Below are 15,220 nucleotides of genomic sequence, written 5' to 3'. Positions count from 1 at the left end.
AAGGTCTAGATTAACCAAATGTGGCAGTTCTTGGGCAGAAGTCCTTGATTCATGTTATAACTAATACTTTATAACTTTTATTTTTTTTTAAAGATTTTATTTATTTATTCATGAGAGACAGAGAGAGAGAGAGAGGCAGAGGGAGAAGCAGGCTCCCAAGGAGCAGAGAGCCCGATGTGGGGCTCGATCCCAGGACCCTGAGATCATGACCTGAGCCGAAGGCAGATGCTCAACCATCTGAGCCACCCAGGCGCCCTACTTTATTACTTTTATTTATAAATACTATTCAATACCCCTGACTCTGAACGGCGAACTTGACATTTTGGTACTGAGGATAGTGGCCTGCCTGGCATCTGAGAAGTCAAGCAGGCTGGAATACCATTGCTAGATGGCGTTGCAACTTGGGGGGCGTGAGCCCAGGACTCTCCTTGGGTGGAGGGAAGGGCCCTGAGAGCCACCATCTTGGCGTCTGCAGTTGTCCTAAGCAAGATGTCACGCCAGCCAGACGCCGCAGACTGAGGGCGGTATCCCCGGCGAGCAGGCAGTGAGACGAGCAGATCTCCTGCAGACACGTGGCAGACTTACAGCTATGGTGCGCAGGCACGCACGTAATGGCGCGAGGATGCAGGGGGAGGGCAGGAGAGACAAAGATCATCAGCTGTGTTCTGTGAATTAAGGAAAGCCACTTGAAGAGACAGTTGCACAGTGGCCTGACCCGCTGGAGGGGGGTGTAATTTGGGGGCTGTCTGGGAATGCTCTCGGTGCTGTGTTTGTCTCATCAGCTGTCCTGGGAAGAACACGGGATATGTTTGCCTGTGGATGGCATTATTGTTTCAGGTGGATGGGCAATTTTTTTTATTTTTTTATTTTTATTTTTTAAAGATTTATTTATTTGAGACAGAGAGAATAAGAGACAGAGAGCATGAGAGGGAAGAGGGTCAGAGGGAGAAGCAGACTCCCCGCCGAGCAGGGAGCCCGATGCGGGACTCGATCCCGGGACTCCAGGATCATGACCTGAGCCGAAGGCAGTCGCTTAACCAACTGAGCCACCCAGGCGCCCATGGATGGGCAATTTTAGACAATTCCCAATCATACAGAATCTCAGAGCAAAGACGAAAATGTAGGTGGATTATATGGCTTACATTTCTTCCCTCTAGGCCAATAGGTTTTAGGTTTCTTGCAGTTTTCTGCTCACCCGAGTGTTCCACATCCTGCAGGAGAGGACATCGTAGCAAACCTGAAATTGTTCCAACCTGCTCACTAGGTTTTCTTTCTAGAAGGTTCTTTAGCCAGGGGCAGCCATTCCACAGCGGCATCTGTATTGCGGTGAGGAGGCTGGTGACAGGCTGTAATGAAGGAGAAGGTGTGGATGGAACTCCTTTATTTGTTGCCTTGCTGTGGCATTAGCAAACCAGCCAGCATGAACAATAGATGACCCTTTGTTTTGGCGCGGCCTTTCCCTCCCGCCCGCCCCTCACAGCATTCCCGTGGTTGTCTCACTTGGTAGCTGTTCCTCATCACCTGCTCTCTAACCTCGTGCAGGAATAAGGCAGCTTTGAGTACGTACCAGTCTCCCCCCTTGGGCCGACAGGCGTTTTGCTTAGAAGGCCGTCTGGTTTGCAGTGAGGCGGCAGCAGCCGAGGGCTCGGGAGCGGGGCGAGCCGTGCGGAGCCACGGCGCCTGGATGCGAGGCCCGCCTCCGCCGCTCGTCAGCCGGGGCCCCACTGAATCCCTGCAGGCTGCGGTTCCCTCATCTCCTCGGTGGGAACATTGTGAAAAGGACTGAAGGAACTAAATTTAAAGTGCTTCACCCGTGCCTGGCACGTTGTAGGGCTCAGTAAGCATCAGTGGTTGCCACCGTTATTTTAAGTCATTCTGACCATTAAACGGTTCTCATCATCTGTATAAACCTCTAGCTTTAAAGTATTAGTTATGAATGTATAAAATTGGGGGAAGGTGTTTATAGCTTTAGTCCATGTCATCTTTACTTGGAATCTAGTATTTTTGCCATACAAGACCTTTCCAAAAGGTTCTTGTGAAGATGTTAAGACCAGAAAGAAAACAGGCGTGAGAAACGATGTGTGAAGTGGGCCAACAACAGAGAACGTGTGGAGGACTGTGGCAGAGGCACTGAGTGTGGATGTGGGGTAGGGATGGAGAGAGAGAAGCCAAGCAATAGGGAACACACCTCTTACCGCTGTTAGCAAGTTTACAGCTGGATGTGAGTCCATCTGAGCTCGGACAATTGCTGTTCTTTTATGGGACAAATGTGTACTATGTCACAGTTAAGACTTCTAGTTTTTTACTATCACTGTTCTATATAGTTTTCCAGATAGCTGGTTAACCCTGTACTTGCTCCTTAGAATTTCATAGGTAAAAATTTTAAATAAAAATTACATTTCTTCTTTCTTAAAAGATTAGAGAGAACCTGGGTTAGCCTTGTGTTGTGACTGAGAATGATCACTACAGAATGTCTCACAAAGTCCCTGCACGTGAAGAGTGTGTAACAGGTTCATAGCAGGACGACTGCGAAGAGAATAGCATGATGACAAATTCAGTGGGTGGGAACTGGACATGGTCTGATGTGGTGTGCCTTCCTCAAAGCATATGTTTGCCTAGGGGTACTGTCAAAGAGGAGTGTCCCCACCTAACAACAGTTGACCTACCAATAGCTATTACGGACTGCTAGAATGCCTTCCAGCTGTCAGCATGAAAGGTGACTTGGGGGAAAATTAAAATTTAGACAGAAGAGCGTGGTAAACGTACAGATAAATGTTAAACAGCATCCCTACCTTTGTTGTAAACCACTCTGTACATCACTTGGTCTAGCACATGACGGTCCCAGACTTAGCGGAAAATAGCCGGACGTGGTATTCCTCTCCTGGAGTGCAGACCACGCACACCAGTGCTCATCTGTGACGCTGCCTTCGGGCTGCTGCTGGGAGGGGCCTTTCCCGTGCTCTAGAGCGGTTCTGCCTCCTCCTGCCTTCACCGCTGGCACGTTCTGTTGGTCTTTCCATTGTCCAGGCTCGTGCTGCTTCCAGTTACCACCCTTAGCTCTTTTGCAAACTGCCATGGCCCACCTCCTTCTTCATTTACCCTTGTACCCCTCTGCTTTCTGACACCTGCCATTTTCCTGAACTTCTCCAGGCTTATCCCGGCACTGCTCCCCTCCCAGAGGTGGTGTCCTGGAAGGGTCCCACAGGCCAGCCACAGTCTGTCTTTTTAGCTGTCCTCACTGCAGCCAGCCAGAGTTCGAAACAATTTCAGAGTTTTGAGGCTCAACTAAGGTTGCTCTCTAGATAACTGAAAATTTATTACATTTAATTAACTTAATACTTTTATCTTTGTGTTCTTCCAAAGAGCATCATTTTCTAGAGCTAGAAAGGAGGTTTTCAGTGCTTGCAGTCAAGTCCCATGGTTGGGACCTTGTGTGGGTTTCATTAGTAAGTATGGCTGTTGTTCTGTTAGCCGAAATTGCCAACTCCTGAGATTCATGTTATCTACGCTTTTTCCTCCAAATAGTTTAAAAACTTGGCAAGTATGTTACATTGGTTTCCTGCAAAATGTAACATCTGCATCACAGTCTTTTCATTCACAATATCCAGCAAATATTACTGAGCGCCTGTTACATGTCTTACATTGTTCCAAGCAATTGGGATACATAAACTGACAAAGTTCTTTCTCTTCATGGAGTTTACACTGAAAGTGGGGGAGACAGACTATAAACTAAGTTATTTCGTATATTAAAAGGTGGTGGGGGGCGCCTGGGTGGCTCAGTTGGTTAAGCGACTGCCTTCGGCTCAGGTCATGATCCTGGAGGCCCTGGATCGAGTCCCGCATCGGGCTCCCTGCTCGGCGGGGAGCCTGCTTCTCCCTCTGACCCTCCCCACTCTCATGTGCTCTCTCTCTCATTCTCTCTCTGTCAAATAAATAAATAAAATCTTAAATAAATAAATAAATAAATAAAAGGTGGTGGGTACTAGGGGAGAAAAAAAAAGGTGTAGCCAGGATAAGAGAGGTCAACTATGCTGACATGATAAGAGGACAAGTTATAATATTAAATAGGATAGGGGCGCCTGGGTGGCTCAGTTGGTTAAGCGACTGCCTTCGGCTCAGGTCATGATCCTGGAGTTCCGGGATCGAGTCCCGCATCGGGCTCCCTGCTCGGCGGCGAGTCTGCTTCTCCCTCTGACCCTCCTCCCTCTCATGCTCTCTGTCTCTCATTCTCTCTCTCAAATAAATAAATAAATCTTTAAAAAAAATGTTATAAATAGGATAGTCAGGGTCGGATTCAAGGAGAACAGATTTAAGGACTTGACGAAGATAAAGGAGTTAGCCATATGGGTAATCAGGAAGAGCTTTGCGGGCCCAGGGAACAGTTAGAATGAAGGCCTTGCTGATAAAGAGTAATGTGGGCTCTGAGAGAAAGAGAGGAGTCAAAAATTATCCTAAGGTTTCTGGCCTGAGAGGGTGTAAGAATTGAACTCCCATTTGCTGATATGAAGTGCACAGGGCAAAGACAAGATTGTGAAGCAGGGAGTGGCAATCAAGAGTTAGGTTTGGACATAATTTGTTAGACATCTAAGTGGAGGTCAAGTAGGTAATTGGATATGCAAATCTGGAGATCCGAGTGCAGGAGATGTCAGCCTAGAGTATTTAAAGCTATGGGACCACGTGTGATCAATGAGGAGAATACAAAGAAGACAAAGGATTGAGCCCTGGGCAGTCCAATGTTAAGAAATTGGAAAGTTAATGACAGCAAAGGATACTGAGAAGGAAAAGCCAATATGACATCCCACCTAGAATGCTGGTGGATGCTCTAAAATACTTGCAAGGAGGGCTGTCCTGTTTTGGTCTTCCTCTAATCCTGTGCTGTATTTTTTTTTTTTTTTTTAACTTGCTGATTGAAGGTACCACTCCCATTAAGCCTGGGGTGCTGTCTGAGCTGTGTCCTAGAACGGGGCTGGGTACTGGAAGCCAGCCACTCTCTTGTCTGATTTGCCTTACTTCCTGTTAGAGAGATGGCTCCCTGGAGCAAGGGAATGAGGCGTAGGGGGCGTGGGGGCAGCCTCCTGGCATTATGCTTTAGTGAGCTGAGCTGGGTCAACAAAAACTGGGGTGCAGGCTAAGCTAGGTCCACATTCCCAGGTCTCTGAGTCACAAGGTAGACCCAAAGGGGATAAACAAGGGGCCTCCTGCTGGGTTCCTAAATGAGTCCGTGGCTATTTCAAAGAAATGAGTTGAACTCTTGACCTTTGTTATCCAAAGTGAACTGTGACACACCCATCAGGTTTATGGTAAATGCTAAGACAAAAACTGTCATGTACACTAAGAGAAATCAAGTTTTCTGCCCTCAAGGGGCTCAGAGTCCTACTAGGTACTGCTCTATCCTCAGGGCTGAGTATAATGAGGGGCACTGAGGTAACTCAGTAAACAGTTGTTGAATAAGTCTACAAAATGAACACTGTGACGAAGAGCTGAAGAGGGACAGGGTAGTGGAAGCACACAGACAAGACCATTCTGGCAGGAAGTGGTGACGGATGTTTCACATGGAGGGGACACTTGACTTAGGTGAGGGGGGCTATTTCCAGGTGGATGGAGTACCCCAGGGGTCAGCATGAATAAGAGCCCCATGTTCAGGGAATGCTGATGTGTGGAGTGTGACCGGATTCCTTGAGTATTACTGGCCTAAAAGTGTGTAACGCCTGTGCAACCCCACGCCAGCCCACTCCTCCCCCCACTGCCGTGGCCACTCACCTGCTTGGCACCAGGACACCCAGTGGACTCACCTCGCGAATTACCTAATTGGAACCCAAATTTATCAAAAGCTGCTCCGCCTGCTGCCAGCTGTCTGCTGTGTGCTCACGCTCCAAAGAGATGAGGATATCTCCGAGCTTCTTGATTACAATCTAGTGGAGGCTGAGTGTTGTATCCCCCTCTGGGAGCTTCTCCACTGGTTGGCGGTGGCCCTAACGGCTGGCCTTCTTTTCTTCGTGTCCTTAGAGAAGTGCTTTGCAAACGGAGGTCTAGTCAGTCTTTGCTATTTAGTCTGAAAGCCTGTCTGAAGAGCAAATGGGAATGTGATGTCCAAAGACCCACTTGTTATTCTTTGGAACAGGAGCCAGCCTTTGTTTCTCACATTTTCGGGCCAGGAAAAAATGGCCTTCTTCTGTACAAATGGTGGGTGACCCACAAAAGACAAGAAACCTTGAGTCCACTCCCTTGGTCAGCCAGTGGTGAAAGAGTGACAATTGTGTGGTTGATCTGGAGGGAAGGAGGTGATGGTCTAACAGCCGGAAAACACGGTGAAACAGCCATGGAGCCTCTCCTCATTTCCCTCACAGGCTGAAGAGCTGTGGTTCAGACTGGACTCCCCCCCACCCCCACCCCCATTCCTGGCATCTCATGAAGCTGGAGATGGTCATCTTCAGACCAAGTAAAATACTATTTATTGTATTCAGGAACTCCTAATCTTTATAAAATTGGGTGCTTGGCAGGATCACGGAGATGTTTATCTTCCCACCTAAGGTATTTGCTTAAAACTTAGATTTGATAACATTATTTCATTCCAGGGTAGTAGCAAGAAAATTACCTAAGATGTACAGTTTTGTGGTTGGTCTAAACACAGCAGTGAATAAATGTGGACCACAAAGCAAGAAGACTAAGACTTTTCTTGGTGCATTTCATTGTTTTTTGTTTGTTTTTTAGCACCTCCTAGGTTTTAGACACTGGAAATGCTAGGATAAGACATAGTTTCTGCCCTTTTGGAGCTTACGGAGTCTAATTATTTGAGTAAAGTCCAAACCACATGCTTAGGTTGCCCACAGAGACGAAAGATTCCTGTGCAACAAGATTCAACTGCTGGGAATCTGGGGTTGAGTCTGAAAGCGCCATCCAGGAAGGGGAAAAGGTTATTAAAACAGCAGAGACACGGTGGGCACTGCGTTGTGAGAGCTGGTGTCCAGCTCATCATGAGAGAGCCAGCACCGTATGGCCGGCCTCACCGAGGTCGCCGGGGTTCTGTCTCCAGCCTGTGGTGGCATCTCAGGTAGTCCAAGTAACTAACCATGAGTTCTTCATTTTTTTCTTTCCCAGATAAGGTTGAGTCATCCCCAGGTGACCCCAGGATGAGCAGATGGTACCTTCTGGGGTACCATCCTATCAAGTGGAGCTATGGCAGAGGTTATCACAGCTCTGAGTCACTGCTGCTTTCGGTGGTGACTATTCCTTTGGTTGCTGGCCAGGATCCTCCTCCCTGCTTTTCTTCCTCCCCGCTGGACCAGCCATTGCTTAGTCAGGCACATGGGAGGAGAGGCCAGTCAGAAAAGCCAAAGCCTACTGGCCTAGTCGCTTACTTTCTCTATCAGTGATGCCCCCCTCTCAACACAATAATGCATGAGGGCAAGGTGGTGGAAAGACCCCAGAGACCACTCACTATAGGCTGGCCTAACTTCAGAAGCTACTTTTTAAATAGCCATACAAGAAGATCAGACCATTTTCTGGCTTGGCTCCTATGTGAAATTCAGAGCACACTTCACCTTCCATTTGGTCTCTAGCTATAACCCACAACCACACTGAGAGTCCTTGGCTGTACTCCAGATTGAGGACCAGAAAAACCATGCTCAGTTTGCACGCAGACTTGGTATTGGTATGTCTGACTATATTCTTACGCCTATTGTCTCACATGCCTATTTAAGACTTCAATTTTGCCTCATAGTTGGTGTCATTAATCCTGTTTGGAATTCGGGGCATAAGTTTGCTTCTAAACACTGGGATTCAGAGGCCTGGAACAGGGCAGTGTGACGAGCTAAACCAGCCAGCTAAGAGTCTCTATTTCCTTTCTTGCTGATACATTTCGTTCTCATTGATTGGTATCTGTCAAGTTATTTTACTGGTTTCCACGGTGGGCACTGTGGTTTGGAGAGATTTTATTACGAGTTTAACTATGTTCCAAGCACTCTTTTGAGTACTGGCTTTAGAGCGGTAAATACATAATACAAAAATGCCTGCCCTCGTGGACCTTCAAGTCTGGGATGGAGATGGTAACAAAAGAAGTAAAACAGTAGGTTGAACTATAGGATGTGTCTGTATTTATAGGTCAAAAATGGTTAAATATTGAAAGTTTCATATGACTCAGATATGTTCTATGTTAGTAATAAATGCTAAGGAGACATAAAGCAAGGAAAGGGGGGAGGTGGGTGGTTGGAATTTTAAGTAGAGTGGCATGGAAGACCACACCCACAAGGTGGCACTTGACCGTGGCCTAAACGGTGTCTGGAAGGAAAGCACTGCAGGTAAGAGGAACAGCCGGTGCAAAGGCCTGAGCATGGCTGGTACGTATGTCCAAGGAAAAGCCCTCTGGCTAGTGAGGCTGGAGCAGAGAGCACAAGGGCGAGAAAGGCAAAGGTGAGTTTGAATAGGTAATACGGAGCCGGATCATAGGGCCTTGAAGGCCAAGGAGACAGAAAGCTGGATTTTACCCTGAGATGGGGAACTTTAATAGGTTTTTTCTCACTTTTACTAAGAAGCAAAAAGAATCTGTTTGGGTAGGGTTTTATGACTAAGTAATGCTTATTAGGGCCCAGGAACCACCACGGCCCAGGCTGCTCATAAGCTGCACTGGGCCCAAGAGCAGTGGAGTCAGGACGTGGTAAGGTAAGGACTGACTGTGGCAGTCACTGGAGAGACAACCTGAATTGTTTAACTTACTGGAATTCCTTTGGTACAGAGCCTTTGTCTAAATACTAGAGAGATGAAAAATGGGATTTTTACATTTTTATTTATTTTTGCTCACCTGAAGGCCTGTTTTCTGTCTCTCGTTGAGACGTAGGTCTTGCATTTTCATGGCGTCAGTTGTGTTAATGACAATCCGATGAGTGCTGGGAGGAGAGGTCACCAGCCAGGGCAAGGTAGACAGTGAGGTTTCCTCCCTCTGAGAATCTGGATAAGGCACTCCTGGTGTTTGTGTAGGCTGGCTGCCTGTGGTTGCGGCCCAGACCCCCTCCACTGGGGCTTGCAGACATGCCCGAGCCCACTATTTATTACCCTCCCACCCGGACTGCCCTGTGGGCTTCTCCGTATTCAAGCTGAGGCTCTGACAAACTCTGTGGTAAGGAAAGTCTCCCTGCTGTCCTTATTCACAAACTGATCGGCCAGTGGCTACCACAGGATTTGAAGATGGGCTGAAGCCCCTTGGGAAGCTTAGCTGAGCTACTGGAAAGGGGAACAGCCCGGAGTGGGGAGGGTAGTGCTGGAGTGAGCGTTCACGACAGTGCTGTGAAAAGCCATCTGAGGTGATGAAAAGAAGGTTTGTATTTATTTTAAAACTGCCTACTTTCCAGGAGGACCTGAGACAGCCAAATTAAGGTATTCTGAATGTCCCACGACCAGCTAGATCCCAGCTCGGGGGGCAGAGCTGCTGGGGGACAGCACGCTCCGTGCTTTCTGTCTTTGGTCCCAATCATATTAAAACACATTACTTTTACTTATTGGGCTTGGTTAAGTCACATAATACAAATGATATGTACAATTAATATCTCAGTGGAGACGATTTAAATATGAACACTCTGGTCTTTTTTTAAAATATTTTTTGAGGGAGTGAGTGAGAGCACAAGCAGGGGGAGCGACAGGCAGAGGGAGAAGCAGGCTCCCCGCAGAGCAGGGAGCCCGGTCTGGGGCTCAATCCCAGGACCCCGGGATCATGACCTGAGCCGAAGGCAGACGCTTAACCAACTGAGCCCCCCAGGCGCCCCACACTCTGGACTTTCAAAGGGACAAGCAGCTAATGCTCCCTTGCCCAGGACAGGCCACAGAGTGCCTCTGAATCCTTACCCAAGTCCCAGCCATGGTACCTCACTGTTTCCCGGGTGGAAACTGAGGACCAGAGGGAGGAGACTACCAAAGTGCCGTCTACCTCAGGTGAGGTTTCCTAGGGAAGGACATGGGGATTAATCAGGCTTTATCGTAGGCTTTAGAAATACAGAAGACTTAGCTCAGTAGACTTAGATCTCCCCAGCTGAGTAAGGTATGTTCAGATGGAGACTAGTTTATTCTTCCAAGGGTATTAAATTATAGCTTGGGTTCTCCCCTCTCCCAAATTATTACACCTTTCAAAATATACCCTCAAAACGGACCTGATTTGCTTATTCATAAACGGTAAACTTTAAACTGCTTGTGTTTATATATGGGCGAGGTCTGCCAAAGGCTCTAACCTGTTACCACTTGCTAGTCTGTGTTCCAGTTTTGTTAAGGCTGTTACTGTTAGGGACGTATAAAGTATCTTTTTACACACTTTAATATCCACAACCACTTTATGAGTTAAGCATTAGTCAGTTTTACAGGTGAAGAATCATACCCAGACAAGTTAAGAGACTTTTCTAAGGTCACCCAGCCCATAAATGGCAATAGCTTGGATTCAGACCTCTATGGTACCTACGTCCAAGCTCTTAACTACTAACCGACCCACCTCTTAACTTAGCTAGTCTTTGCTAAAACCTTGCATCTTCGAGCACCAACACATTCTCCACTGGCAGTCTTACTCTTGACAGGCTCCCTGTCATTTCGAACAGCGCCTCTCTGGGATGCCTCAGTCCGCTGTCCTTTCACTTAATGCTTCTGACCCTGGAGTGCATTTCCCTGCCTACTGCCCAGCACTCTGACCTTTGCAGAAATAAAGGGTTGCAGGGTTAGAAAGACTTCTTTTTTGAAGTACTCTTCTTCAGACAGTGAACATATGAACCACTTCCCTGTATTTCATTTCACCCCCCGAAGGCCTCCAGAGTAGAACAATGGGATTAATTTGGGAAGTAGGGAAAATCAGATCTGAACTGCCAGGCCTGGCAAGAACATGCCATCATAAGGTGAAGACAGCTATGACAGTTGTAATCTGTGGACTGAAACACTGTCCTTGATCATCCTTCAAGCCTAATAGCCACAGATTCAGTCATGTTCTTTTTGTGAGACAGTTCCTGTAAATGACTTAGAAGCTTTGGTGTGGTAAACCCAGAGAACTTCAGTAAAGGTAGGAAAAGAGAATTTAGAACCACAATTAAATTATGAGGATAGAATTGCTACTGCAAGCTATCTAAAAAAAAATAGCTTTTGGGGCGTATAAAGTTAGCATTGATTTATATTAGGTGTCATTTTGCAGAGAATACCATTTTTCTCCTGCCACTTAAAATATAAGCCATCCTCTTGAAACTGTTACAGCACAAAAGCAGCTGTAGGCAAAGTTCATAAACATCTGGGCAATGGGGTACGTTCCAGTAAAACTTTATTTACAGGGACGCCTGGGTGGCTCAGTAGGTTAAGCGTCTGCCTTCGGCTCAGGTCATGATCCCAGGGTGCTGGGATGGAGCCCCGCATTGGGCTCCCTACTCGGCGGGGAACCTGCTTCTCCCTCTCCCTCTCCCCTCTGCCTCCCCCGCCAAGCCTGTGCTCTCTCACTTGCGCTCTCTCAAATAAAATCTTAAAAAACAAAACAACCAAAACTTTACAGAACCAAGTCCACATTTCACTTGTGGGGGCCTTAGTTTGCCAACCTCTGCCTTAGACCAAAAGGGAAATGCTCACTGTAGTAAGAGTTTTGTGGGAAGAACTAGCAATAAGTTTAATTTGCTTTTGTAGAAGAGAAATTATTAATGGATTCACATTCCAGCATATACAAAAGAGGCTAAATGTATTTCTAAAGAAAGTGATGGTATTTCTCCATCAGGTCAGATTCGTTGCATAAAACAGTCCCTGCTGCTCCTACAGAACAGATGACCGCCTCTCTGTACAGTTACTCACTTGTACCCTGTGAAGCCACGGGGGTTTCACCGCTCTTCTCTTCTGCCTTGCAGGCTTGTTCCTGATCCTGGGTCTGATACTCTACCCTGCCGGCTGGGGCTGTCAGAAGGCCGTAGGCTACTGCGGTCACTACGCGTCGGCCTACAGGCCTGGAGACTGCTCCTTGGGCTGGGCCTTCTATACCGCCATCGGGGGCACGGTCCTCACCTTCATCTGTGCTGTCTTCTCCGCACAAGCAGAAATTGCAACCTCCAGTGACAAAGTACAGGAAGAAATCGAAGAGGGGAAAAACCTTATCTGCCTCCTTTAGTTTGGAAGAGACGTAAATGCCCTTTTTCTTCCTGTGTCACCTTGTGAAAGAGTACCCCTCTGGTTCCCTCCTCTGAGTCAAGTGAAGAACTAGCCTTTACCTACCACAGCCTCCATTGCACGGCCCCAGGCCTTAACAGGACCAGTGCAAGGAAACATCCAGCTGCGTGCGCTCCAGGGCCACAGTTCCAGCTGTCAGAGATGGAACAGGAACCCGGACCCGGAGCTGACGAGTCTGACTCCATCTCCTCCGAAGCTCATGAAGGATGATAATCTAAATCATTAAGGCAGCAGTTCCTCTGGTAACAGGAGATGTGAGCTGGATTTGCAGGCTGTGTGGAGATGGATTTCTGCCACAAGGCTGCATGCCTGTAAGCATCACTGCCTCAGAATGGGGTTTTGGGGTTGGTGTTTTTGTCTCCTCCTAGTTCTTCCAAGTCGTCTCAGAGACTAAAATGAAGACTGCATACTTACTGGGGATAGCTTATGTGTTCAAGGGCATAATAAGGCACTGCCTCATATGACCAAAGGGGTCAGCAGGTCGGTGTGGAATCCCATTGTGGAACTGATTCTAGGCTGAATTCCAGGGTAAGGTTGGATCACTTAACTGTCCAAGATTTTAGAAATCTGAGTAAGGAAAGAATAAGGGCCTATATGATCACGGGAAGAAAAGTAGAAAACCGTGCTAGGGAAGACAAATTCATTCCACTGCCCAGCAGTCAGGCTACCGCCAGTATTGGCCCAGTCTCCTCTTCTAAAGGAGATCCCGTATTTTTCTCCTAGGGTTAGGATGGAGCTTTGACTGCCAAAGGAAACCTCACCCTATTTCCTCATTCCAGGAACAGAGGTCTCCAAGCCAACTGTGGCTCATTCAGATATTCACTGAGAGAACTTGCCAGAATCTCAGCACTTGCGGGGAGACCTTTTCCCACTGTTTGGTAGTCAGCTATATTTCCAACCCCAGCAGCAATGGAATGACCTTTGCAGGAAAAAGAGGAGCTAGTCATGGGAGTTCAGTTTCTCCAGTTACTAGTGTTGTTTCTGAAAGCAGACTGAAAGAACATTAAAATTACTTCAGTGGGTGAGTTGCATCAAGCCTTCACACCCAGAGAAGCAAAGAGTGGAAATTTAATGCAAAAATGAGAGCTAGACCAAGCTCATAGCACCTGCCTATGCCTGTTTACAGAAAGAATGGAACACCACTATTAAAAAGGATTCAGGAGCTTATAATCTAGTTTCTATAAATTGCCAAGAAAATTGATGCAGAAAAATGGTATTCACCACCACCTCAAATTTACTTTGGAATGATCTCAGTGGCAAGAACCTAGCTGGGTATTACCGAAGCTTCAGAACTTCAGAATGATACAGAAACACTCCTGCACAGTTTAGCAAGTTTGGAGTGGACCTACGAGATTTCTGGAAGAATTAAAAGTACAGGTCTATTTGGGCTTATGAATCTGTTCCCCTAAGAGCTTGCTTTGTTTTGAAAGCTTAGCAAATAATGACTTTGCACCTTCTTTGGGTAAGGTATTGTATGCTAAGTGCCACCAGGCATAGAAACCTGATTCAGATTTTACAACACCGCCTGAAGTGAATCATCTCCAGGCTGAGTCTAAAACCATGTCTTGGTGCAAAACAAACAGTTGCTTTATATGTAGATGGACTGGAGCAACTAAACCTTTATTCTCTTCTGGCCTTCGGCCTATACCACAAATCATCTTATCACCCAGATTAAGAGCTAAGGGCAAGAGGGGTGGTGGTACAGAACCAGGCTTTAAGCAGTTCACCTTTCTTAGACCAAAGTTCAGAGTAAGCAAGATTTTTTTTTTTTTTTCCTAAAGATTTTATTCATTTATTCATGAGAGACAGAGAGAGAGGCAGAGGGAGAAGCAGGCTTCCCAAGGAGCAGGGAGCCCGATGCGGGACTCGATCCCAGGACGCTGGGATCATGACCTGAGCCGAAGGCAGACGCTTAACCATCTGAGCCACCCAGGCGCCCCCGAGTAAGCAAGATTTAAGTCCTACGACCTTTTTTTATTTTTTATTTTTTGAAAAGAGAAGGGGTAAATAGTTCTGCTCATAGCAGCCTACTGTATGGGCTCAGGAAACAATTAACCCTATCTCTAACACCACACAGAAATAGGGTATGGAAGCCGATGGACAGGGCTCCAGTCCCTGCTGTGTATTTTTATGCTCTAACCAACTCCCAGTGCCCACCGTAACTACTTTTTAAACCTTGGCAGTAATTTTCATTCAAAAAAACAGCGGGGGAGGAGGGATTCCTTTCATCAGCAGATTCACTCTACTGTTTTTTTTTCTGTACAAAAATCAGTGTTAGGAAATGGGTTCTCTTAACTCCCTTTTTACAGACAAGTTAAAGTCCTAAGCCCTGAGGACCTTCTGAGAATGGCCATCATCTTTACTACCTGACTGCTCTTTGGCTAAGGTGGTGGCATCTCTCTAGAACACCCTGATAAAACAGTAGTCACAAGTGAAAATGTTACTTCTCTTGGCCAGAAGGAATTCACTTGACAGTTTTTATTCCATTAGTCTGACTGCTACAGACAACAAAGCACATGCACACACACACATCACCCCAAACCACTAAAACTACTTAAACACTGACTTAATAAGCAGAGCAGAGATGGAATTTCTGTAGCAGAGACAGAGTAAGAACTAATGTTGGGCCTTTTAAACCTTCAGTCTATTAGCCAGGCTTTGGGGAAAAATGAAACGTTAAAATCATGCTAGTCTACACCAACCTGTACAGCTATTTAAAAACCACTGAATATGAGGAATGTATTAGAAATATGTTAAACAAGTGGACTGATTGTTGACCCACATTTTCCTAATATCAATCATCTAATCACCTCAGTCCAAAAATCTAATACACCTGGACCATTACTACGACCAGAAAAGTCTTATTTATTTTTGCCTGCATTTGCGCTTAAAGTTTTGTGATGGGCTGGGCTTCTCAATGACTCCAAGAAGGCAGAAATACTTGCCTTGGATTCTGTGGATTTTTTAAACCTGTGTGCTAATTCAACGATGTTACACTTAATTGTGTGAGGGTTTTTGTATAGTTTTCAAACATCTGTGGTGTAATGATCTTTGTTAAACA

At 46.5% G+C, this 15,220-nt stretch overlaps 1 protein-coding gene across 8 annotated transcripts in view; it reads left to right on the top strand.

Annotated features, from left to right (window-relative positions):
* Positions 1-13,888, top strand: part of LHFPL2 (LHFPL tetraspan subfamily member 2) — a 154,080-nt gene extending 140,192 nt beyond the window's left edge. For all 8 annotated transcript variants that reach the window (XM_035014715.1, XM_035014714.1, XM_035014712.1 and 5 more), the window contains one exon: positions 11,844-13,888. In XM_035014715.1, the coding sequence (XP_034870606.1) occupies positions 11,844-12,100 (257 nt within the window). In that variant the 3' untranslated portion in view covers positions 12,101-13,888. The remainder of the gene's footprint in view (positions 1-11,843) is intronic.
* The last annotated feature ends 1,332 nt before the right edge of the window (positions 13,889-15,220 follow it).

Source organism: Mirounga leonina, unplaced genomic scaffold (genome assembly GCF_011800145.1).
Source record: "Mirounga leonina isolate KUSES-001 unplaced genomic scaffold, KU_Mleo_1.0 Mir_168, whole genome shotgun sequence".
Taxonomy (NCBI): Eukaryota; Metazoa; Chordata; class Mammalia; order Carnivora; family Phocidae; genus Mirounga; species Mirounga leonina.
Note: the sequence above shows the minus strand (reverse complement) of the source record. Positions and strands in the feature narration are given on the sequence as shown.